At 40.9% G+C, this 25,154-nt stretch overlaps 1 protein-coding gene across 3 annotated transcripts; it reads right to left on the minus strand.

Annotated features, from left to right (window-relative positions):
* Positions 1-413: 413 nt before the first annotated feature.
* Positions 414-24,653, minus strand: rufy3 (RUN and FYVE domain containing 3). Of its 3 annotated transcripts, none has more exons than XM_030143621.1 (18): positions 24,076-24,653; positions 14,695-14,868; positions 12,599-12,716; positions 12,347-12,448; positions 12,108-12,231; positions 10,233-10,297; positions 9,785-9,850; positions 9,620-9,689; positions 9,223-9,312; positions 9,010-9,093; positions 7,269-7,436; positions 6,119-6,216; positions 4,433-4,552; positions 3,995-4,070; positions 3,047-3,132; positions 2,935-2,962; positions 2,072-2,149; positions 414-1,016 (listed from the first exon to the last, which is right to left on the minus strand). In XM_030143621.1, exons 1-18 carry the CDS (start codon positions 24,326-24,328, stop codon positions 873-875), a joined length of 1,944 nt encoding a protein of 647 aa, XP_029999481.1. In that variant the 5' UTR covers positions 24,329-24,653; the 3' UTR covers positions 414-872. The 3 variants fall into 3 exon arrangements, with proteins under 3 accessions (XP_029999481.1, XP_029999480.1, XP_029999483.1); XM_030143620.1 differs by having other exon boundaries at positions 2,920-2,962; XM_030143623.1 differs by lacking the exon at positions 24,076-24,653 and adding an exon at positions 18,495-19,179 and having other exon boundaries at positions 2,920-2,962.
* Between the last annotated feature and the right edge of the window lie 501 nt (positions 24,654-25,154).

Consider the following 25,154-nt stretch of genomic DNA (forward strand, 5'->3'; position numbering starts at 1 on the left):
ATTGAAATGTTTTCCCCATAAGAGCCCATGTTAAATTTTCCGTAAGTTCCCGGATCCAGAAGAAGATCCTGATCAGCATGTGGCCATTATGTTTTGGTCATCTCCCCATCAGGGCTGGACTGGAGAAATTTACACTGGATATCATTTATATTTACTGAGTTATTGCATCGATCCACTTCCTATCTCTTATAATGGGGAAATTTTTCAAAGTCACACCAAATCCAGAATCAGATCCAGATCCAAATAATTTCACTAACTTTTGTTGACATTATAAAGAAGCTGGATACCAAGTTTGAAGTCAATCAGAATTGTAGTTTCGGAGAAGACGACGATTGAAATTTTTGTAACAGACGATGATGCCGATGGACGCCGCATGACAATAGCTTACAGCCTGTCAGCCAGTAAGCTAAAAAGAGTCAAACCAACATTTGAATCAACTATTCATGTACTGATATATTTGACTTTTCCAGTATTTTCCCTGAATCTTGAAGCTAAAATGATGAAACTTCATGCAACATCAAACTTTGACAGCCATCTTTTTATGTGTGGAGTCCAGTTTTGAGTTAAAATACCAAAAAAACCATTGGTAAAGATTAAAATATTGCCTCTCAAACCATAATCACCATTGATCATCCACTTGGTGGACACTATAAAGTCAGTTTTAAATCAATGAGATGCTGTTTTAATACTAGTCTTTTCCAACGGTGTTGTCATTGTACGTTCTCTTAGTTTAACCATGAGTATGTAAAAATGAGCTGCAGGGCGATCAGGAATCATACCTAACCCCAACCCCCCCTAAACCTGCACATTTTTTACTTGTTCCAGTCATGAAGTGACTTTGGTTGGTGGTGTGTGTCAGCATGTGTGTGTTTTCATGTGGGGGTGGAGGCGTACTGTTGCAGTAACTGACAGTAGCAGGCATCACACACATTCTCTGGTTGAATGGATGAAGGTAAAGGCAGCTCGTAGGACACACAGCTCTCACAGAAAACACCACCGCAGTTCTTACACTGTCTCTGCAGAAACAGAAAACACAACGAGCATCAACACGAGGACAGGTCAACCACAGTGTCTGTCTTCCGTCTGTTAGATGTTGAAGGACCTGTTGTGTGTATATGGAACCTATGCTATGTATGTGAATCTACGGGGAAGCAGCAACATTTTACAGAAACAAACAAAAAATATTTCTTATTATAAAGCCACAATACTTTTATCCTTGAGTTTTCCACTAGTTTCTGGGGTCTCGTTGCTGCTGTTGCAGTGTGGAGGTTAGACTGTACTCATGGAACTGACAGTTGCTGCCCCTGATGTTTAACTAACTTAATTTTGAAATATTCAAGTGAAGTTTCCAATAAACAGTTCATGATTTGACATCATTTTGGACCATGATTATGGGCTTATCTATGTGTACAAAGCTAGAGCAGATAAACACCCAACGAGATTATAGACAAAACTAGAAAATATGTGATTGTCAGCTGTAATTATTGGTAAGTGTGCAGATTCTTTTTATTTATTTAACTTTTGTTTTTAACCAGGAAGTTCAAGAAGAGATAAAAATCTCTTCTTGAGGGAGATCTGGCCTAGAGACACATCGGTACAATACAAAAGAGCAGACAGAATAAAAAAAACATACAGCAGCAGTAATTTGACAACGGGCTATAAAATAAGTTACGCTGACAGAATCGCTCGTATTATACATGATCTTTTGAGATAGCTAGCAATGAAAAGTCACTCCAGGCACCCTTTAAATCTGCTGATTCTCCACTTTTTAGAAGAGGGCAGCACATAAGCATTTTTCCATATTTTGAAAATGATGTTTGTTTGAATGCTTAATAAGATGATATAAAACGTCCATTAAAGCTTCTAGTAATGTCACCATTGTCCCTTATTACCCTTGAGTTAACTATGATGCTTTCTGGTAGGTTTGACTTTATGTAGTACAGTACAGTCATGTTCTGACAGACATGACTGTACTAATCGATGCTGTGGCTCCACACAGGATTGGAACAACAGCCCTATAATCCCTTTACTGATTGACATGAATACAGTGAACAGTGTTCCATGTTCGTACCTTAACCTTCATCAGGGAGTCTGGATGTTCACATCTGGTGCAGTGTGAAGGCAGACTGACCTCCACAACCAACTCGTCCTGATCAAATAAATAATGATAGAATTAATTCCAGAAAATCTTTGACAAACTTAGAGCTGACTGTTCCAGCTTTTCCTCAGTTAATAACTGCGTCTGAGTTCAATGTGACCCACGACACAGAAAAATGAAGGCGGTAAAAATGGTCTTTGCATGGTTTAATCTGGAAGAAATTCAGTTAAACCTGCAACAAGCCATGATTGGTCATGTGGGACAGGGTTTGGATTTTTAAAGTGGTCATCAGGTTTGGACCGCTACAGGTTTCATTAATAGAGTTACATATTATTTCCCATCAGTATATTAATGTCTGTAAAACAGCAAAAAACAGACAAAAACCATACTCGATCCAAAATGACAGACTTCCTGTTGGGTTTCGGGTGGTGGTCCTGGAGCTTTTTTCTATATCTGGACCTGATCCTCCCATTAGGTCAATGAAGGTCAAACCTCATCACAGACTTAATTTTGATTTTTGTAGGTGGTGCTACTGAGCAATTTGTAATGAAATATATGCAAATTCTATATTGGTGCACCAAGACCATTTGACACATGTCTACAAATGTGGTGTATGTAGGTGGGGGCTTCATTAAAAACATAATTATTAAGTCATTTTACAACACATGCCCATGGCTCACAAAAGCATACACATTTTCTCCACGTCTGATCTCACAAATAAGATTCTTTTAAAGAGGAAGAAGAAGGAGGAGGATGATGAAGGTAAAGGAGGTGGAGGAGGAAGGATCCCTACAGTTTAAAATCCATCTATGTTTCCACACCCGGTGAAACCTCACCTGTTCATCCTCATGCTGTGACAAAGACCTAAAGAAGACAGAGGAGACATTAGTAAATTATGTTTTTTCCACAGTCTGTAACTAATCAAAGCTGATGCTGAAAAGGACGTACAAACTGGAGCTCAGACTGGATTTGTCCTCCTGTCCCTGGTGGAACTGATCACTGTCCTTCTTCATCAACGGAGACTCTGGGAAACTCTGTTGGAAAAACACCCACAGCTTAAGGACGCAGACATCACAAACTGATGCTGTTTGTCTCAAACTCACATCCATCCATCCATCACTCCATCCATCCATCTGGTTTTCAGTGGCAGCAGCTTATGTAGAGAAGCACAGATTTCCCTCTCCTCAATCACCCCCTCTAGCTCCTCCAGGTGAGTTCCAAGGTATTCCCAGGCCAGTCAAGATATATTCCCTCCAGCATGTCCAGGGTCCATCCCCAGGGCTCAGCCACCAAGGAGTTGTCCAACTACCTTGGACACCTCAGCCTGGGTGATGGACAAACCCGTCCCGGAGTCCCAGGGCTTTGATTCTGCCACAGAGGGCGTGAATGCAGGGTTCAGGAGAATCTTGAAGTAGTCCTTCAACCAAGTGATGATATCCCCAATTGAGGTCAGCATCTCCACTGTACACAGTGTTTGTGGAGCCCTGCTCATCCCCACCCCCCCACTGAAAGTCAAACTCCATGGCCCCACTGAACTCTTCCCACACCCAAGGTTTTGCTTCGGCAACTGCCAAAGCTGCGGCCCTCTTAGCCTGCTGGTACCTGTCAGGTGCCTCGGGAGTCCCAAGTGCCACCCAGGCTCTATGGGGCTCCTTCAGCTTGACGCCACCCCTTATCGTTTTTGTCCACCACTGGGTTCGGGGATTGCTGCCATGACAGGCACCAGCGACTACAACTCAGCACAACTGCACTGGCAATAGAGCTGCTGAACATGGTCCATTCAGATTCCATGTCCCCGGTCTCCCTCGAGATGTGGTCGAAGCTGTTGTGGTGGAAGTTGAAGATCTCAAACTCACACTGTTTTTTCCAAACTGATGCCATTTGTCTGAAACTTACTTTTGCCATATTGTCAGGCTGTTTTGTGTCCCTGCTTGGTGTACTGATTCTTCTCAACTCCTGCTCCAGTTTAGACCTAAAACCACGAAGACAACCTCAATTAAAACCCACAACCACAATCCAACTTTATGATGCTTTACAGAATCATCTTACAGCATCGAACAGGCAGATGATGCTGTCCTATTGTAATGTGTCTGCAGTCTATTCAGTTCTATTCTATTGGTGCAAAAGAGGTTTGACATGGACTGAGGGGGATATTCTAAAGATTTGCAGAAAAAAAAAAACAACAAAGTTTGTTCAGAGAGGAAAAGTATCACCACCGCTACTACACTGATGGGGCAGAAAGTTACTCACAGGCCCTTTCCATGAACAGCTGAGCTGCTGAATAAACCCAGTGGTGATGAGTTTATTTTTTTTTAGAGCATGTTCAGACTTTACCTGTGTTTCCGGAGCTGCTCCACCTCCTCCTGCAGACTGTCGATTTTATCTCCAAACTCCTGTTTAAAGAGGCGGTTGGCCTCTAAAGCCAGATCCTTCTCTTTCTCAACCTGTCTGCATCTGGTTTGGAGGTGGGAGGGTGGGGGTTGTTACACAAACTTATGATAAAACAAAAACTTAATGTAAAGAAACATGGTTAAAAGAATAATGAAAATAATTAAAAAAAAAAAAAAAAAGTCTGAGAGAGTGAAAGACAGTGAAATAAAGATGAAGCAGGCCATGTTGGTTTACTGTTTTATTAGCCTAATGATTACTACAGTTTACACCAAGGTCATGTTCACATACAGTTCAAAATTAATAAATTAATTTTGCCATTTCTGTCCCTCTCCGATCACCGTGCTCCTGTCCAGGCCTTTCTACGCTTTGACTTGAATTAGCAACTGACAACAAAAAAATGTGTGGTATGCGACACTGACCGTCAGTTCAGATTTTCTTTATTCAGTTAAGTCTCTTGTTGAAAAGGTTGACGCACAGTCTGTGGCAGCGGTTTAATTCTTTGGGATAATGTCACAGCAAATCCACTACCTTCGGAATATCCAGGATGTATTTGTTGGCATGTGAAATCAACAGTCCCGTCTAATCTCTGAACTGTCCGCTTGTCTTAACTTTGCCAGAAAAAGCATTGGCTGAAGGAACAACTGAAAGTGTAAATGTGAGAACTCAAGGATTAAGGGCCGCTAAAAGGATGGAAGAGTCCACACTATTCAAAGCTGATGCTGGACAGCCACTGCAGGAGGTTTGTGGGAAGATGTTTTTTTAAACATATTTTTGACAACATAAGGAGCATCGTACAGAAAAAGAGAACCATCCTAGTTTGGTTATGTCTATATTAGGCAGGGCTGGATGTGTTTGTTCATGTTACTGCTGCAGCTGGAGCAGCTTCCCTGCAGCTGAGTTCAGGTTTCTGGCCTGTTTCACCAAATGTTTCTCACTGATTCAGTTCAATGACACAAAGAAGCAGAATTCAAAGAAATAATGAGAATGAAGGTGGAGAGGGGACAGTGACACAGAGGACAATAAAACATGTTTGTAGGTAAGTCATATAGTAGGAAATAAAGACAAATTCAACAGCGTGACCACAGCCTCACACTTTACAGACAAGATCTATAGTATTTTCCATGGCCATTCACAGTTTATATGGAAACTAAACAGCACTTCTCCTCTTCATAATTCAAGGAAAACCACAACATCAGCTCCATTTTTTTATAATTTCTCTTCAGTCTAAACCTGGCAGATGAAACCCAGGGATATAAACTTTTCATGGCAAATGGTGACTTTATGTTCTGATGAACATGCTAATAATACCAGCTTCAAAGATGAGGAATAAAAAGGAAAAACCATAGAATAAATTAATTTCACTGCTTCAGTACTAATTTAATGTCAGTTATTCTAGTGAAGGGGTTTGGGTTTAAACCCATTTGTCAGGATGTATGTGGTGAGAATTTCATAACATTTGGTTAAATTTACACTGCATTTTGTAACCTGAAGTTGAGGAATTTGCATTCTTAAAACATTTAAATTTCAATACATTTCCAAAAAGGTGTGGGAAATGCAAATCACCTTCTTTTTTTCTGACTTTTGCCTGTTTCTCACGACCATGATCCATGTTTGTGCATTGTCACTCACCTGGTCTCCAGCTGTTTTACAGTCCCGGTCATCTGGTTGATTTTCTCCTCCAGGCGGGCAATGACTTCACTCTTCTGTTTAGAACTGGCCTCTGCGCTCTGATGAAACACAGAGCCACGTCAATCACAGTGTCCTCCTTCAACCTCAGAACAGGAGCAGTCGTCTCTGGTCATTTTCAGTCATTTTCTCATTCATTTAAAAGGTACTTAACAGCCCATAACTTCCCCAGTTTTCCCAGAGTCCCCCATTGTTCCTAGTGTCCTTGGTGTACCCAGTTTCCCCAGAGTTCCTAGTGTCCTCAATCTTCCCAGAGTTCCCAGTGTTTCCAGTGTATAAACTACTGAAATATTCTCCTTCCTGTTTTCTGAGCATTCACAGCATAAATAAACACACCAGCCAATCACTTGTATCAAACACATGTCATGTGACAACAATGATGAGGCTGGACCTCCTGATGTCTAGTGTTTCACTGCATTTAATACGAAACACAAATGACAAAGATACTGTAGTGAGTGTGAGTGTGGTATGAATGTGAAACATCATCAACAAACCACTGGACTATCAGGATAAGGAAGAGTTTATGTAACAACAATGTTCAATATATTCTAGTGTTTTCTTGAATAAGAATCACTGCTGTTGCAAAGTCACATGGTTAATTTTAGATATTTTTGGGTGTATATGTGGCTTTTCTGTTTCGATTTGTTGTCTACGTGTCATGCTCCCCCATGTAAAGTCCTTTATTTATCCCATGTTGATGTACAGAATGGAACAGCTGTACATGAGGCCCCCCAGGTCCAAACAGGTCATCACACCTCAGTCCTTTTTAGCACCAGGTGTCTTCTAAACTTACAATGATTAAAATAACATTGTATTACCTTTAATTAGGGATGCTCTGATTGTGAAATTGTGGGCTGATGTTATTTTCTATATAAAATAAACTTAAGTCTTTTCAATCTGTAAGGCTTTCATCTCACTCTTCAACTCTGAATCAGTGCAAATTCAACCATGTAAGTGCATGAAGTGACTTTTAATCAAACACAACAGATAAGCACCAGCCCTTACCATCAGTCAAATGTCAGCTGATGTGTATAAACAGTGATGTTGACAGATGTGGATGGTGATGGTACTGATCTGCTGCAGCCTCCATTACCTGTGTCTTGTGGCTGATCTGCTGATTGATGGCCCTCAGGTCTTCCAGCTGCTGTCGAAGCTCCACCAGAGCATCCTGCTTCTCACAGATGTCCTTCTCCAGCATCTTCATGGACAACTCCATCTCCTGCTTCATCCCAATCTGTACCTCTAGCTCTTTCTCCACGTCCTACACATGCACATCAGAGGTTTGACTGCATTGGACACACACCTCTAACAACTTTAACAAATAAGCTGCAATGACATGATGAAATGTCAAGAATACTGAAAATATATGTATGAGAATAAAAGTTTGTATTTGATGTGTACAGTATTACTGTTGAGCCAACACTTGTCTCAATATATTCTGACTTAATACTTGTACATTTGTACATTTACTCTTGTAATATTCCAACTTTATTCTTGTAAATTCAGTGTTACTCTGTTCAGTTTGTGGTCTACTCTTATGTAAACATGTATATAGCCTGTTGAGTTTTATTACTTACTACTATTATTATTTTTTATATAGTTTGACTTTTGCACCATCTTTATGCACATTTTTTCTTGCACTTTTATCTGTTGCTGTCTTGACCAGAGAATTTCCCCATTGTGGGATCAATAAAGTCTACTCTAATCTAAAATTCTGAAAACATAAACATTATTATTTCAGCATTATTTTTTAAATATTATTTAATTTGATCTAATCCAGCTGTATTCTCAAAATATGTGATGCTACCCCTCACTGCTGCTCTAATAGTCTCCTGTTTATAAATAACATTCATTCATTCATTTTCTCAGCTGTTTAATCCTCAATAGGGTCGTGGAGGTGGAGTTTATCTCGTCAATTAACAGGTGAAGGTGGGTTCACACCTGGAGGAGTCACCAGTTTGTCACAGGGCGACAAATGAAGAACAACAACCATTCACTGTCACATCTACAAGAAAATTAACCTGTTATGGATATGTCTTTGAACGGTGGGAGGAACCCTGAGAATCCACACAGACACAAGGACAACCTACAAACTCCACTCAGAAATGTCCCTCCTCTCTATTGTTGAAATCAAACCCTCGAAGCTCAAGCTATATTTCTCAGGCCACAGTCCTAACCACTGCCCCACCCTGCTGCCCTAAGTAAATAACAAAAACCCCTTTTCCACTGCAGTAACTTTACCGGGAACTTTAACTTTACCAGAACCGTTGAAAAACCTCGCGGCATTTCCACTGAAATTACCCAGTAAAAAACTTTCCCTGATAAAAGTTCCTAGGCAGGGGCGTGGGACTTTTCAGATTCCCCAGAATTCTTGGGGGTAGGGCTGTGTGCTGAACAATGCTGATTGGTGGAACACGCTTGCACACATACATTCACCCACAGTAGTCAGCATGCAGCTACAAACATGTTTATTCCATTTCTACCAGATTTGGAAAATGGAGCAAAAGAAAAGCACCTGTGAGAAGTCCACAACGACAACCATTTGACAAATATATTTGACAAATATGCTCTTTTCTCAATCCTACAAGCGCAACGCAATCATCTGTGTCCATCTGAATAGGCTCTGGATAATAAGCCCAGACCTCATCGAATACCACACCCTCAAAAGAAATTCAGCAAAACTTTGAGTCCGTGACTAGAAACAACTGAGCCTCATTTGAATACATTTCCTCAAACTTTGAGGTGGAAACGCAAACCACACAGATTACCAGGAATTCTTTTACCAGGTAAATAAGTTCCTGGGACAGTGGTGTAGAAGAGTTAATGTAACGTACCAATCGCAGCACAGTTTCCTCTTTGAGCTGCTTGCGTGTTTCTCCCAGCGTCTGTCCATCTGCTGCAGAGTCACTTCTTAAGGCCTGGAGATGACAGGAAACTCTTAAAGTCAAACCAAGCAGAAGACCTTGGTGTCAACTATAAAATTCTACCATCTTCATTTTGAGGAGAAAACATTGTGAAATAAGATGAGTGTTTGTCATTGTTTTGACCTTTCTGGACTCCAGCTGATATGAGCTCTCCTCCTTTACTCTTTCCACATCCTCTTGTAAAGTAATGATCCTGTTATTTGCCACTGCAAGCTGACAAAAGCACAAAAAAAACAATGTAAAAATAAGACTAAAAGATAACCGTGTTAATTTGATAAAACTTTTTTTTAAGATATGGAAACTGAATGAAAAGACAACAATGTAAAACAAAATAAAATATTAGATAAAATCTGCTTTGTTTTCTGGTCATAGTGGACAGTGATAAAATAACTTATAAAAAATAGAAAAAATAGACTTATGCGGAAGTAAAATTCAATGAAATAAAAAAGACTGAAACTATTGAAACGAAAACAAATCTGCTGAAAAACTAAAAGTCCATGTCATTTCAAATGGGACTTACTTCTTCTGTGAGCTTTGTGTTGGACTTTTCCAGAGCGTCGACTTTGGCCTGGAGGTTATTTACCGACGCGCTGTAATAAATACACACAAACATCCCATCAGTCACAGCTCAGAATGCTGCAGACCAAAGCACCGAGTCGGATTCAGTCAGATAACAGAGACAAACCTTAAATGCCTGTTCAGCTCCTCCACATAGTTCTTCTGATCCAGGATCGCTGTGATCTGACCATCCCTGGAAAAACACACATGTTCAACACAGTTGGTTCATTTGCAGTTCAGTCCAATGTAATGTGTGTATTTCAAATGTGGTGTAGAGTCATAGTTAAGAATATCTGCATTTTGTCTGGTAAAGATGTTTTTATAGAACTTGATTCTTGCTATTTTTCTCAGTTAATAGAAAGCTGTTTTTGTGATGGTGTCTGTGTCTTAATCCACAGTGATAAAAAAATACAGTAATTGTTTGAACTCATGTTGTACATTTATGCTTATTCACCTACATGAGTTCTAATAGGTGCTCCAACAACTTCACATCCACTTCTAAACAGTATTTGGATATTGTGAAAGCCTGAAACGATATTAAATGAGTTTAAGGACGAGGACGAAGCAGGACTCACCCCTCTGTACTCTTACTGCTGTGTCCTCCATCTTTCAGGTACATGGAAAAGTCAATCACTCCCACCTGCACAAATTATTTAGAACATACAAATCAATGATAATCCAGAGCACACAGCTGCTCCACTCCACTTCTACACAGATAAACATGACTCAGTACTGACCCCTGAAGGTCACAGCTCATGTACTGAGGACTTGCAGCTGACGTCACTGGTCATGTGATTGTTGTTTACACCGCCATATTGGTAGGCATGCTATCTGGATCCAGAAAGTCAGAACTGTTGCTTTATATCGTGTTTTTCTTTGGACTCGTGTTTGCTTGTTTTGTTATTTGCGAGTATGTCTGCTTGTGATAAAGGCACCATAGATGAGTTTCAATGTTTACTAACAACAGTGATGCGCGGGCAACTTGGAGGCAAAAACACGAGTACCAGCTACCAGCTGGCTCACATCAGCCACGTACACCTCCAGGCTCTCCCCCGGAACTCGTGAACAAGCTGATATGTTAGCTCAAAAATGGTCTATTAACTGTCTCTGTCCAAAAGCCGATCTCATCTTCTCTTTCACGGCTGCATAATTTGACTTGACCGCATCGGGAAAGCTGTCCCATAGTAGAAAAGCAGACTTGCACAGATGGGTGGGGAGTTTTCTCACTAGCTCCCCGCTGAACTCACCGGTGTCGCCCGCTGTAGCTCCAACTGCCACTTCCAGCTGCCTCACCCTCTGGCTGCCATCGCCGGCAAAGGGAGCAGGTAGATCCACAATCACTCTCTCTCTATAGGGTGATAGGCCAGGGGAAGCCCTCCTGGTAGGTTTAAAGGGGTCTTCATCACCATACCACATGATGATAATTCTTTTTTTCCACGCCGCTAAGCACAATAGACACACAGGCTAACTATACTGAGAAGCTACGCTAACCGCGGTAATAACTATGAACAGCGGTCAGCAGAACAGAACCACCGCTGCCACCAATGGAACCGAGCGGTCTTTCTGCCTAATTTATAATTGGTGAAAACTAAGTAATAAACGGCACACAGGAGTTTAGCAGGTCCATCATTTAACACGTTGTACAATCCAAGGAAAGCTTGCCTACCAATATGGCGTCGTAAACAGCAAACCACGTGATCATGTGACGTATGTGCAAAACCTCAATAGATATACCACTGAGATGTTCGGGACAACTGAACGAGTCACATTTGATTAATTTTAAATAAAGAAACCCGTGTCCTGTCTTAGATGTACAGTGTTGTTAGATTACAGGAGGCTTTCTCTGTATTTTCTATGTATAAAACAGAATTACTGCTTAAAATGCTGATAAAGTGGTTGTGTGCCAGTCCTCCCAGTCATTCTGGACCAGTTTCCAGTCTGACAGTGAACAGTGGGTGAAGCACAGATTCCTAAACCAGATGAGAAAGGCTAAGTGTGTGTTCAGTTCTTCTCAGTTCTATGATGAGACCAAACTGAGGTTTGACTGCATTAGAGCTGAAATTTAAATTTAATTTACAGAAACAGATGGCCCAGATCTGTTTTGCATTGACAGATTAAGAAAAAAAGGTTGGGTTCTCAACAACATAAAAACATCGCTGTGCTGCTCTCTGCCCAAATCAGAACAATAAATCTACAGACAGAGGACAAGGTTGTAGAGGATGGATGACATTTACGAGCTTATCTGAAATTTACACGAGTCACAGAGTAGAACAGTGGGGGAACATCTGACTGAATCTGAACTAGTAATCCCATTTGTCATCACATATTTAACCCCCTACCTGTCCGCATGGTGAAATCGCTGCATCACAGGGTATATTTTCTACAACCTTTTTAATTAAAAAAGCTTACAGATTACAGTGAACCTTTGTGGTTTTGTAGGAACACCTCACCTGGGAGTCCAGGTCTTCTCCCTTCATGCACAGATTAGCATCAATGACATTTAGTCCAACGAGCAGCCCAGCAATCACTGCTCCTTCCTCCTCCATCATAAGTGCATTTGGCTCATAAAACTCACTGCACAGACAAACAAATGGTAAAAATATTTAACACAAATATGTATGATACAAAACAAATACATCACAGAGAATTCCACAGCCAGAAATGCCCGTTGTTATTGTATGACTCCGACCTGAGCAGGTCCTTTCTGTTGATGATGGTCTTCATGTAGTCAGACAGCTTCTTCTGCATCAGGGCCAGTCGTAACCAGGCTCTGCCTCTGCCCAGAGGAGTCCTGTCACACAAAACAGGGTTAGTCTACTGCCTTTAACTGTATTTAATAAACTGCATGTGTGTATGATTGCATACATTTAAATGACAAAGCCTCCTAGCTTATTGATAAATGTGTGGTTCTATGGGTGAATTCCTGATCGGTAGGACTTACTTTAGACCTGGCAGGTCTTTTACACTGGCAGTGATCTCTCCTGCTTCAGGCGTCAGCTTCTCCACCAGCTCCAATGCACCCCAGAAGGACTTGTTCTGACCCAGAAAAGTCTTCTTGGCTGACGAATGACAGATGGAATAAGGTGAGAGGCTTCAGATCAGTGACTGTTGTACTGACCATAGAACATACTAAGTGAGGCAGCACCCATGTTCAACATTTTGACTGCAATCAGCCTGACCCCAGCCTGACCCCAACCTAACCCTAGCCCTGATCCCTGCCTTCTTCATCACTGTTCTTTCCCTTACCCTAACCAAAAAAAAAGTTTTCACCTGAGTTGATTCTTTGAATAAAAAATTTTTTTTTAATGGTATTTCAACTTGTAGTTTAGTTTAGTTTGATCAAAAAGTGACCAAAGATATAAAATACATCTATATTTAAATTTGTTTTTAACCTAATCAGGATCAATGGATTCCAAGCTTCAAGTGTAAAGATAAAATATACTAATTTCAGTGATGTTACAACATGCTATTCATTTTAACATGATTTAAGTATCTGTGGTTGTAGGGATGGGTACCAAACCCAGGTTCTAAATGGGCCACAGGGCCAAATTATTAAATACGGGAGTGTCAATATATGTTACTATTATGTTACTGGTTTTCCCAACGGTACTGGAGGAAGAAAAATAGAAAATAAGACAAAGAAAAATTGAAAAGTTGTTTGGCTAACGTTTCTCACCTACTCCATTTCTGACTCAGATGTTTGTGATTCATTTTGGTGATTTTCCAGGATGGGTAATAGACCTGAGTTCAGGTCTCTGGGGGGGTCTGGCAAATCCAGGTGGAGAAATGATGTTTACCTCAAAGCTCATCTGCCCTGTTGACATTTTGTACCATTAATTAAGCTAATGATGATGTTGATGCCGGCTGTTTCACTGTACATCGGTTCATAAATTTAAGGTGAAATGGTCAGAACATCATCTGATCTGACATAGATTCTGAGTGGGAGGAAAACCACCACTGTCAAAATACTGAATGGCCTATCTTTACAGGTTTATACATAAATATGATGAATAAAAGACTATTTTCATCTGCCATAAATAATTATGTATGATATTTATGTCACACTACTATTAACCCATAAAGACCCAGTGCTACTTTTGTGGCAGTCCCCAAAAGATTTTTTCTCCATTTTAAACTTTTCTTAAGTAAATTGATCACCTTTTATTCTAATATTATGGTCAGTATTTTGCATTCTTAAGTGAAAATCAGGTCTTTTCCTACATTTAATTTACTGATCATGATTAATGTGCATAAAAGCTCAAATTACAGTTAAGGGTTATAAATCAAAAAGAGAAAACGGAGGAAAAGGTGACTTTTCCAGTAAAATATATCATTAACTGTACATAAAAACAAGTGTCTCCATCCACTGTCATTGATTAAACTCCATTGGTTTTACTGGTGGATCAGTGTTGTAGAAGATGACGATGTTTCCATGTTCACTACAGAGCCTCTGATCATTGAAATGGGTCATATCTGATGACCATGAAAAGATGACGAACTGCATTTTACACCAATTATTTCCATGTATTGATAAAATCAATGGATCGACGAGTATTTCACTTTTTATATCAGTAAATGATTTTGGTCACCGGTGTATGTTTGGGTCTTTATGGGTTAAACTACTATTTTTTTTTTTTTTTTACCTGAATGTATGAATGTGATTAGTTGAAAACAATGCTTTTTCACTTTCTTATTAAAGAATATTAATTACATATGAATTATACAGGCCTCAGCAGGAAAATAGAGCAAATAATTCTGCTCCAAATTTATACAGCAACTCCAACCTCAAACAGCCTGAAAATAAGAACCGATAAGAATACTGTTACAGCACTGAATCAATAAGAGTAGTAGTGTTGATAACATCTTAACAATAGCCATCCCTGCTCAGCTGGAATATGTGTTTATAGTGACTAAATGTAGACTTAATGTAGTATGTTTTCATGAATGTGTGTTAAATAAAACAGTTTTGGGATTTTAACAGATGTGCTGCTGTCATTCCATTAGATGTGTGACAAGATGCAGGTGTTCAACGCTCACTTTTCAACCCATGTTTCAGACAGTGTTCCATCACCACAAAGAACTGCTGCAGAGGTGCATAGTCAGAATCCAGTGTACGACCCAGGTTCAGAGCGGACTCGATGAGACCTTTAATGCTCAGTTTGGCCATGTTCATCAAGTTAAGCCTCTCAATAGCGATGGGATCCTTGGGATCTGGAAAGAGAGGAAAACAAGAGAAAATGTTTACAGCTGATGATACAGACTTCACAGTATGAACATGTAACATATTTCATATGTCATTTACAAGCTGGACCTGTAGTCAAACAAACAAACAAATAAAGGATCATCCTCAAATCTGGGATGACAAAAAGAAATTTGTGATATAATGTACTGCCTGTTACACACAATGTACTGTAACTTAGTTACTGCTTCATCATAATCCCTGTAAATGTGTGTTAAATTCTACAAAGTGTAGTTTGTAGAAAACGTTTACACAATAAAAACCCTGTTAAGAAATTAATGGTTTCTATCTACTGAAACCCAAGAGTTGAAGCAAGTATATTTTTTACAAATACAAGGATATTGAGACAACAGACTGCACCGTCCGAGTCTGCCAAGTACAGAAGGGCAGTGGTTTTCAAACATCTGACAAAATACTAGGCCAATAACATGAAAGGTCAATTGTTACATCAGTGGCTGGTTTTACTTTTCACATATACTGTGCATGCATTATCTTTTTTTTTTTACAGTGAGGGTATATTGATCTCCACAAGTGGTATGTTAAATGAGAACCTTAACATTTTGGAATTTCCTTGTCATACCTTGTGCATCTGAGGTAAATAAAATAATGACTAATGCATCTATGTTTACTGAAATCCCCAATACCCAATCCCACAAGTCCAATCTTGAGGAATAAACTGATCAAGTGATTTTTCATTAGCCTCAGACCAAATGGAGAAATGAGTTGACTGAATTAACATCAGTCCGCATCCGAATGATGAAGGAAACAGGTCCTAAAACTAATCTATTATTTATTTCACGACATCACACACACACTAAGAGGCTTTTAGCCCTCTTACAATGTTACTGTAGAGCTGCTAATGCATGTTCAGTTATGCAAGGTCTGACTGCACAAATATCTACTATCAATTTAGTTTGAAAATAATTTGACATTTTCTCATCATTATGCTCAAAACTGCCATAGTTTTGAAAGGAACATCCATCAACTATCCAGATTAATAGAAGCATCCATGTTTAGTGGATAAAGGTCATGTGCTCTGATGAGTCCAGGCTGACCCTGTTTCAGAGTGATGGAGTGATTACCCATCATGCCTAGTGTCTACAGTCCAAGCCTGTGGGGGAGTGATTACCCATCATGCCTAGTGTCTACAGTCCAAGCCTGTGGGGGAGTGATTACCCATCATGCCTAGAGTCTACAGTCCAAGCCTGTGGGGCAGTGATTACCCATCATGCCTAGTGTCTACAGTACAGGCCTGTGGGGCAGCGATTACCCATCATGCCTAGTGTCTATAGTACAGGCCTGTGGGGTCAGTGTTCTGATCTGAGGTTGGTTCAGTAACGTCATGTGTCCAAAAATAATGCAAACAAGGGAAAAAGTAAGCAGAGCTCACCAAAACCCCCATCTGGTCGCCCAACACTTTGCCACTGCTGCTCACTGATACCTTGCCTAGTCAGGAATTCATTTTGAGTCTTAACTTTCAATATTTTCAAAAACTTTTCAAAAATGTATAAAAAATGCAAAAATTGAGAGAAAGGCACATGCAAAGAACATGTGTGTGGGATATGAAAAGAATCAAGTGAATAGTGTCAGAGAAATCAGTTGGACAAATTGCATACGTTGAAATGTTCAAAAATATATAAAAAGTCCCAAAATTTAAATTCAGCCATCAAACTGTGCACTGTACCCCTGTAGTGATAAAGACCATGTGTGTCAAATTTGAAAAAAATAAGGTGAATAGAAATCAGCTGGAACAAAATTCTCAGATGGAAGGACAGATGGATATCTAATAATATAATAACAATAAAATTTGTACCACTGTATAGACTTACTGAAATGTATTCTGTAATGACAGGTAAAAGCTAAATAAGGCTAAGGCTAAATATTAGAGCACAACAAATACTGCTACATGAATATTTTCATGTATTGAATATGAATACTAGTTTACCTGTGGATTGGCCAAGGTTAAATGTGAGGATTCAGCTGCAGTTTTGTATCTCAGTGCAGATATGTCAACATCACAACTGTGTAATAGTTCTATTGTTATATTTACATGGTCTCTAATGACACAGCTCATAAAATTTAACAAATTTTACAGTACAATAAGACTACATTAACAATAGTTAATGAAGTACTATGGATTACCTAATACTTGATTATCAGTTAGCTAATGTATCTCATAATTATCACCTAGATTCTAGATCTGCTTAGATGCTACTGTAACAAAATAAAGAGGTAACTACTAGCTATTATTGGAGGAAGGGGAGCTTTTAAATAATCAATGGAAATCAATCCATTGACTGTCATGGGGGGAGTTGAACTGGATAAATGTGGTGAGATATCCCCTAACAGCAGCACAGACTGTATGGTATATACAGGATAAAGGTCATTTAATGTTGGAACACAACCGCAGACAATATGCAGACAGTCTTTAAAATTAACACTGATGTCTGCTTACAAGGCTTTTGTAGAATGTACACATTTATAATAATGCCGACTGCATGAAAAAGCTTTAAAAAGGGTGATTGATAATAATAGACTGGTTGAATGTGATGCATGACACTTTGTAATAGGAAAACTGACATTTACTTTAAAACTTAGGCTAAAACACGTACCTTTGAGAAATGTTGCAAATGGACAGTTTTTTAATCCATATAGATGGGGATTAAAGGAAAATAAGCATTTTTTGTACTGTAATCCCTACGTCACTGACACACACTGACGTTAGAGACTTGCAGATGTTTGCGCCATACATTTTTGTCTAATTTTATTTACTTGTGTTAATACAATGGCTTGAGAGCAAAGCTACACAATGAGAGACTGTACTTGACATCTATTTATCAATAGTAAAAAAATAATTAAACATAAATATGCTCCTAACATTGCTAAATACAAAAGCACAGTAGTAAACTATTAAATATTGCTCATTACCTCATGAGCTACTTGTAATTTTTGCATATTGTGAACTGGTACATTATTGTTATATTTACTATATATATCTTAGGTACATTGAAGTTAAGGATGGCCAGTGTATGGACCACAAATTCACACAAAGTGTAATGGATGAACATGATGTTAATTTTTTTTCCTTTTCACTAACATGAGTTTGAGACAAAACACGACAGAAAAACATGTTTCTTTACCAAAACCATAACCCTCACTTTCAGAAAACACATGCACAAAAGGAATTAGATCTAATTTTTTTGGTAACAAAGCCCTCACAAACAATTTATATTTGTTAAATTGGTTCCACGACACAACACGGAAGAGCTGATTTACCGAGAATGGATTTTTTCCCTTGTCAAGCACATTTTATTTAATATTGGCCTCTTTGTAGTAGAAGTAGGCAGATGATTGGATTATCAAAAGCTAGCATGTCACGGTTGGCAGTGAGCACTTCCTGTTTGTTTTGTGGCCTGGGCCTGTGTTATTTACAAGCAGCGTCATCCTGCTATGTAATATCAGACCGACTCAGCCCAAACCCAAACCCAGGTCCTCAACACCGTCCTCACACAGGGTGAAATGTGTATGGTCTGGGAGGCCACCACGCCCAGACAGACCTCATAAACCTTTCTGGGACTCTGAGCTGTGATTTCTTTACCTTCATGTGCCGGCTCTGGGTCTGGGGTGAGGGAGATGTCGTTGAGCTCGCGCAGACACAGCCATTCGCCATCAACAGACACGCGAAAGTTGCAGAGATAAATGGTCTCGCGGGCAGCCTGGGTGATCTTGTCGGTGGTAGGAGTCGGGGTTTCGCTCTGAGGCGTCAGATCAGACATGATGACTCAGCTGATGCAAAACCAACAACAACCGGAGGAGGGGAAAAGGCGTAGTAGACCTGGATCTGGTTCCGGAAAAGCTGTGAGGCGGCCCAAAAATCCCACTAGGGGGGTGAAGGGAGTCGGAGAGGATGAACTGGCACCAAAACAAAAGGGGAAAGAAAAGGCCACGACAGGGAAAAAGGCCACAGCAGCGTTCAGCAGGTGTTTTCTTCTTCTTTTACGTCTGCATCCTCCTCTCCTCCTTTTCACAACTGAGGGAAATGCGCTTCTGCTGCCGTGTTGAGAAAGACTGCCCTGCCCTCCCCCTCCTCCTCCTCCTCCTCCTGTTCAGCCTCGATGTGGCCCTTTTGTGCAGACAGAGAAGGGGGGGATTTAAAATGCAAAGAGAGCAGCAGCAGGAAAATCAGAGCCGTCCTCCAGTTTGGTCAGCTTAATACTGTGATTGGACTGCACTGTACAGCACTGCAGTCAATGCAACCCGGCGGTGGGTGTCGACCAAGATGGCCGCTCAGCTACAGCAACACCGGTCACGTGAGCAGATGGTGCATGCGTAAAAAAAAATAAATGGAGGGGGGAGGAGGAGGGAGGTAGTGGTGGGGTGTCCCCGGAGCCAATGCTAATGATGCAGCAGAGGACTCATCTGGCTCTCAAGCATCAACTGGCGTCTTCTGTCCTCTGACTTGAAACAAAGGCCGTGGGTCTGAGCGTGGAACTACTGAACAGGACGCATCAGCACTGAACAACACCACCAGTACAAAACAACACCATCAGCACTGAACACCATCAGCACTGAACAACACTGGAAACAAGACCAAAAGTACTGAAAGTAAATGGAAAGATAGTTATTTCGAATATAAATGAAGCCCTGTTAAAAATACAGATGAAACTCGAACAGTCGTATAAACACATCCTATAGGCTGCTGAGTGTTGACCGGAGACAGACACCGATTGGACGGTTTAACAACCAGAGGCACCATTAGAACCTGGACACTGTCACACCTGATGGATAACATTAGAGCTTCACAATATTGGACTTGAACCAATAGTAAATGTTTTAATTGCAGACATCTAGGGAATAAAATAGCCTGATGTTTCATGATTAGTGTGATATAACAGAGGACATCACATTAGATTGAAGAGTATAGATGTTTTACTGTCAGTTCACTACATGTGCAGGACATACAGACAACTGAGACACTGTTTTTGTCTCACCTTCCAATTTAAATACCATGGAATTAAAAAAAGAGGTAAAAATAGAATAAGAATAAATAAAATGGTACAGAATAGGGATGTAAACAATTGATCAACTATCAATTAATTGTCGATAAGAATTTGCTTGATTAAATTACAATAATTGGCGGTTAATTGCCCTTTTCCATGTCGGTATTTGTGGTGTTGATAGTAGGGGGCGCCACTGCCTAAACTAGGCTTCATTGCTGAGGTTGAATATCAAGGGAAGTCACCCTGTCCACACCTGACCGAAGGCTGTCGGCTTGTCCGCGCTGCAACACCGTGACCAGAACAGCGTCATGGCGTTGATGAGTTAGAATGGCTTTAGGGACATGGTGGAGGGAAACACAGACCGGCCCATCTGTTTGTCCCACATGCTGCAGGTTGTCTATTCGTGGGAGCGGTACATCCCTGCCAGCAGGAGGAGGCCCAAATATGTGCACATATGTGGGGTCAGTATCGGTCCAGCCCCGGACAGAGGGGGGGGGGGGGTTTCTTCTAAACTGCCCCTCTTCAGATCCATGTATTTTATTAATTTCTCTGCAGAATTTCTTCAGTTCTACTCCATAAATGTCACTTGCCTGTACTGTATCCCTAATGGTACAATAAAATCAATCATTAAAGGTGCTGGAGACTTTCGTGTCCAATTTTTCAGCAAATCTGTAAAACCTCAGTCATAGCCTAAGTATCACGAATCTCTAAGTCTTTCTGTGATTACTCACCTGAATCTCTTGCATTACGGTGAACAATTTCGAAGTGCCATCCACCACAAACAAAAACCATGTGTTTATATTCAGCGCTGGGAGGTCACTCAGGCATCTTCGGAATTTTTTGTTGCGACGTGCATTGTGGAAACGGAGGCTTGCGCTGCTGCTACAGGGAGGTTTGCGCAGCCGCCTGCAGCAGCAGCGCGAGCCTCCATTTCCCACAATGCACGTCGTGACAAAAAATTCCGAAGATGCCTGAGTGACCTCCCGGTGCTGAATATAAACACATGGTATTTGTTTATGGTGGATGACACTTCGAAATTGTTCACCGTAACGCAAGCGATTCAGGTGTGTAATCACAGAAAGACTCACAGATTCATGATACTTAGGCTATGACTTAGGTTTTACAGATTTGATGAAAAATTGGTCACAAAAGTCTCCAGCACCTTTAAGGAATATGACATGCTTTTTTCATGAAGTATATAAACAATATTTAGCTTTTACTCTGATAGACCCTATTGAAAGAGAACTTTAGGTTCACAGGAAAATCACTGCTAATCAATTAATTGTCAACCAACTAATGATTAATGAATTTATTGATAATTTGCATCCCTGGTATAGAACATAAACTGAAAGAATATAGAAGACATAACTCAAACCTATTTACAATAATGGCAGTAGTGCAATACAGTAACTAACCTGCGGATCTGGATTTTACTGCTGTTAATTTATTATGATGTGTTTCTGTCTGTGCTAAATTGTCCATTACTATGTGGTTTTAATTTGGCTACATTTATAAGAGGTGGGAAGAATGTCATTCAGATAGTGGATTGTAATTCTACCATAGAAGATGTTACTGTTTGGCTACTTAATACAGCGAGAAACTCTATTTGTTATGGTTACGTCACGCTAAGATCAGCAACAATATCATCATTTAAAGTTTCATCTAATCTAATTTATTTAACAGAAAAGTTTTTGTCAAAGCCATAGCTCACGCTCACAAATCCAGTTACATTAATACAACATAACATGCTGTGCAGTAATACCCCTCGACCAGAATGGACAGACAGACAGACAGACAGACAGACAGACAACAAAAGGATTAATAAAAATGATTACAATACCCCTCTGGCCAGAGTTGGCCGAGGGGTAAAATGCAAACAGTCAGTATGTAAGTCAATAAGATATAAGTCAATAAGATATGTCAGTGGGTTAAACATCCAAACAATACATTGGAGAGAGGACAGTAAACAGAAAAAAAGTCAATGGGTTAAGTGATTAAGCTTATAGTAAGGGTGGCTCAAGCTCTTTGCTAATGCTGCTAAAGGCTTAGATAGGCTCCTCCGGTCTGACCTCCTCTCTGCTCCTCCTCCTGACTGACCTCCTCTCTGCTCCTCCTCCTGACTGACCTCTCTCCTCCTCCTGACTGACCTCCTCTGTCCTCCTGCTTATAACTGACCTCCTTTCTCCTCCATCTTCTACTGACCTCCTCTCTGCTCCTCCACCTGGCTGACCTTTCTCCTCCTACTCCTGTCTGACCTCCTCTCTCCTCCTGTCTGATCTGCTCTCTCCTCCTGTTTCTAACTGACCTCCTCTCTGCTGCTCCTCCTGTCTGATCTCCTCTTTCCTCCTCCTCCTGACTGCCCTCCTTTCTGCTCCTCCTCCTCTCTCCTCCCACTTCTAACTGACCTCTCTCCTCCTCCTGTCTGATCTCCTCTCTGCTCCTGCTCTGACCAACTGCATCACTGTGTGGTACAGTGCTTGCACTGCATCCTGCTGAAGGACCCCCTAGAGCATAGTGGGTGCAGCTGAGAACATTGATGTTGCCTCTCTCCCCTCCCTTCAGCACGTTTACAGCTCCCATCTCACCCAAAATTGCAGGTGATCCCACCCACCCGTCTCACAGCTTTTTCAGTCTGCTGCCATCGAGGCCATCACTGTGAAGTCAGGACCAACAGACTGAGGGACAGCGTCATCCACTAGGCCAGGGGTCACCAATCCTGGTCCTCGAGGGCCGGAATCCTGCATGTTTTAGATGTATCCCTCTTCCAGCATACCTGATTCAAATGATAGGCCTATCACCAAGCTCTGCAGAAGCCTGATAATGACTGTCAGGTGTGCTGGAAGAGGGAAACATCTAAAACATGCAGGATACTGGCCCTCGAGGACCAGGATTGGTGACCCCTGCACTAGGCTGTCCAGAAGCTGAACTCCCTCCATGATCTGCGACCTCTTCCCCTTCTACCCCACACACATACAATGATCTCAGGGACTGCTCCAGCCACTACACTGAACCGTCACCTCAAGTTGCACCTTGTCCCTTTAAACTCTATAATTCATCTGACACTTTACTTATGCCACTTTATTGTTTTATCTATTCTCTCCAACCCCTGCTGTTTACAGTCATATTGTAAGTTAATAGTTATAGGTTTATAGGCATATTCTATTTTATTTTTTCTACTATGTTCCTTGTTGCACCATGGGCCTTAGAGGTTTTGTAATTTGAGTTTTCTGTATGTGCATTGCATATGTCAAACACTGACAAATAAAGCTGACTGACTCCTGGATCATCTCTGCTCCTGCTTCTCTCCTGCCTCCATCCTTATTATTCATTTATCTGTATATGATGGTTTCTATCATATAGTTACTGTGAAGGTAGAGGTTTTATTGTTGGTACTAACAGCTGCAGTAGTAGTACATCCACTGTTAGTACTTGGAGTAGTAGTATTAGCAGCCATTACTAGTTAGTGGTATTCATACTAGTAACAGCAGTTCTAGTTTTAACAGTTTTCTGTGCATCCGTGCCCCCCCCACCCCCACCCCCCCTCTTCTCTCTGTCTCTCTCCCCCCTGCCTCTTTCTCTCTTTAACTGGTCATGTCAGATGACCATCCATGAGCCAGGATCTGTTCCAGTTTCTGCCTGTTTAAAGGAAGTGCTTCCTTTCCACTGTCACCAAGTGTCTGCTCCTGGAGGATTCTGTTGGTGTCTGTCAATTGGCTTATTAAGAGTTTGGTTTAGGCCAGTTCTACATGTAAAGTGTCATGAGATAACTTTTGTTATGTGTGTTTTGATTGAGTAAGTAAGTGAGTGAGTGAGTGAGTGAGTGAGTCAGTGTCCAAACACACTGGACAGAGGACAGCCAACAGTGAGGAATGCTCACAAGGCTCATGCATCAGCTAGTTGACATTAGTTTGCTTTAACTCGTATTTAGACACCTTAGATTAAGCCATCATATGATGTAGCACTAGATTTGAGAAAGACACACAACAGTATAACTTATTAAGTTGACTTTGTACGTTGGTTACTTCTATTTCTTTTATTGACAAACAGTAGGTAGTTAGTTTCAGCTGAAGTGATACTCAAAACTACAACAGCCAGCAGCGCCCAAAATATAGCATCAGGACAGACTACGTTAGCTAGTTTGGTACATATGTAGACTTTTCCATGTTTGTTGGTACTTACTTCTGCGCTTTGAGTCGATTCTTTCAATCTTGAAGTCATACCGTCGAAGCGGGCTGGGAGACACAGACTCGGCCGTCCCGAACCTCAGCTGTGAGGAGTTTAAAGCCTCCTTGAAGTAAATCACTGAAGTCGGAGACAGAGTCTCATCGGGACTGTCAACGTGTCCGTTCTCATCAGAGGAATTCCGTCTCCCAGAACTTTCCGAAAGCTCGGAAGATGATTGTAGAGAAAGGTTTCCCGGCGGCTCCGCCATCCTCCCCCTGGTCAAACTCAGTTCATGTGACCCGGTGTCAGCGGCGGTTAGCAGCTAGCTACGCGGTTAGCAGTTAGCTAGGCGGCTAACTGCGGCTATGCGTTCCAGGAGCTAATTAGCAAAACAACCGATTTTGGGTCGCCGTGTCCCCAGACCAGTTCACTGTGAAATCTTTAGTTTTCACTCCTCTCTTCGTGCCATCGTCCACGGCCGTCCCCCACCCGGAAATAGTTACGCATTAACATTTTGATCAAATCTGCTGCTGATTTCGCGAGAGTTTGTACGTTGTAACAGTAATCCGTGTACACTACCAGATAGAGTAGTCCACAGTGAAGATGTATCACTAGTACCAGTCCTGTGACACAGTCAGCACATTCAGCGCTCCCATGAGTCTTTGCAGTAGAGGCTAGTGCCCTATTTTGCGTGCACTGCATACATCTTATACTTTGAAGGTTCTCTGGTGAACTATTTATATCTGTCACAGGACATTTTTAGTATTTCCAAAGAGCAAAATGTCTAAGAAAACACTAAAAATAGCAGGCTGCTTTATTAAAAAATCACGATACAGGATGAAGTCTCGGTAAATTACCAAAACTGACAATGTTTCAAATAGGCTACCAATGAACTCGCATTAAAATCTTAAAAAAGGTCTGATTTTCTTTTCCCATTAGCTGCAGATTTAAGGTAAAATAAGCCAAAGAGAGCATCATTTATCACACTGGTCATTTCACCATATTTCATTCCCTGTGAGTTCTCTAGGGATTCTCTGGCGTCCTCCCACACTGTTCTAAGACAAGCACTAATAGGTTAACTAGTTAATCTTCAT

Source organism: Sphaeramia orbicularis, chromosome 9, assembly GCF_902148855.1.
Source record: "Sphaeramia orbicularis chromosome 9, fSphaOr1.1, whole genome shotgun sequence".
NCBI classification, from domain to species: Eukaryota; Metazoa; Chordata; class Actinopteri; order Kurtiformes; family Apogonidae; genus Sphaeramia; species Sphaeramia orbicularis.

Bases quoted from the DNA above. Each gene is read 5' to 3' on its own strand.
- rufy3 (XM_030143620.1), bottom strand. From the start codon at position 24,328: ATGGCGGAGCCGCCGGGAAACCTTTCTCTACAATCATCTTCCGAGCTT. The intron at 14,869-24,075 runs GTAAGTACCAAC...CTCTCTTTCCAG, and splicing joins AATCGACTCAAAGCGCAGAA to ATCCCAAGGATCCCATCGCT. The intron at 4,553-6,118 runs GTGAGTGACAAT...CCTCCAAACCAG, and splicing joins GTAAAACAGCTGGAGACCAG to ATGCAGACAGGTTGAGAAAG.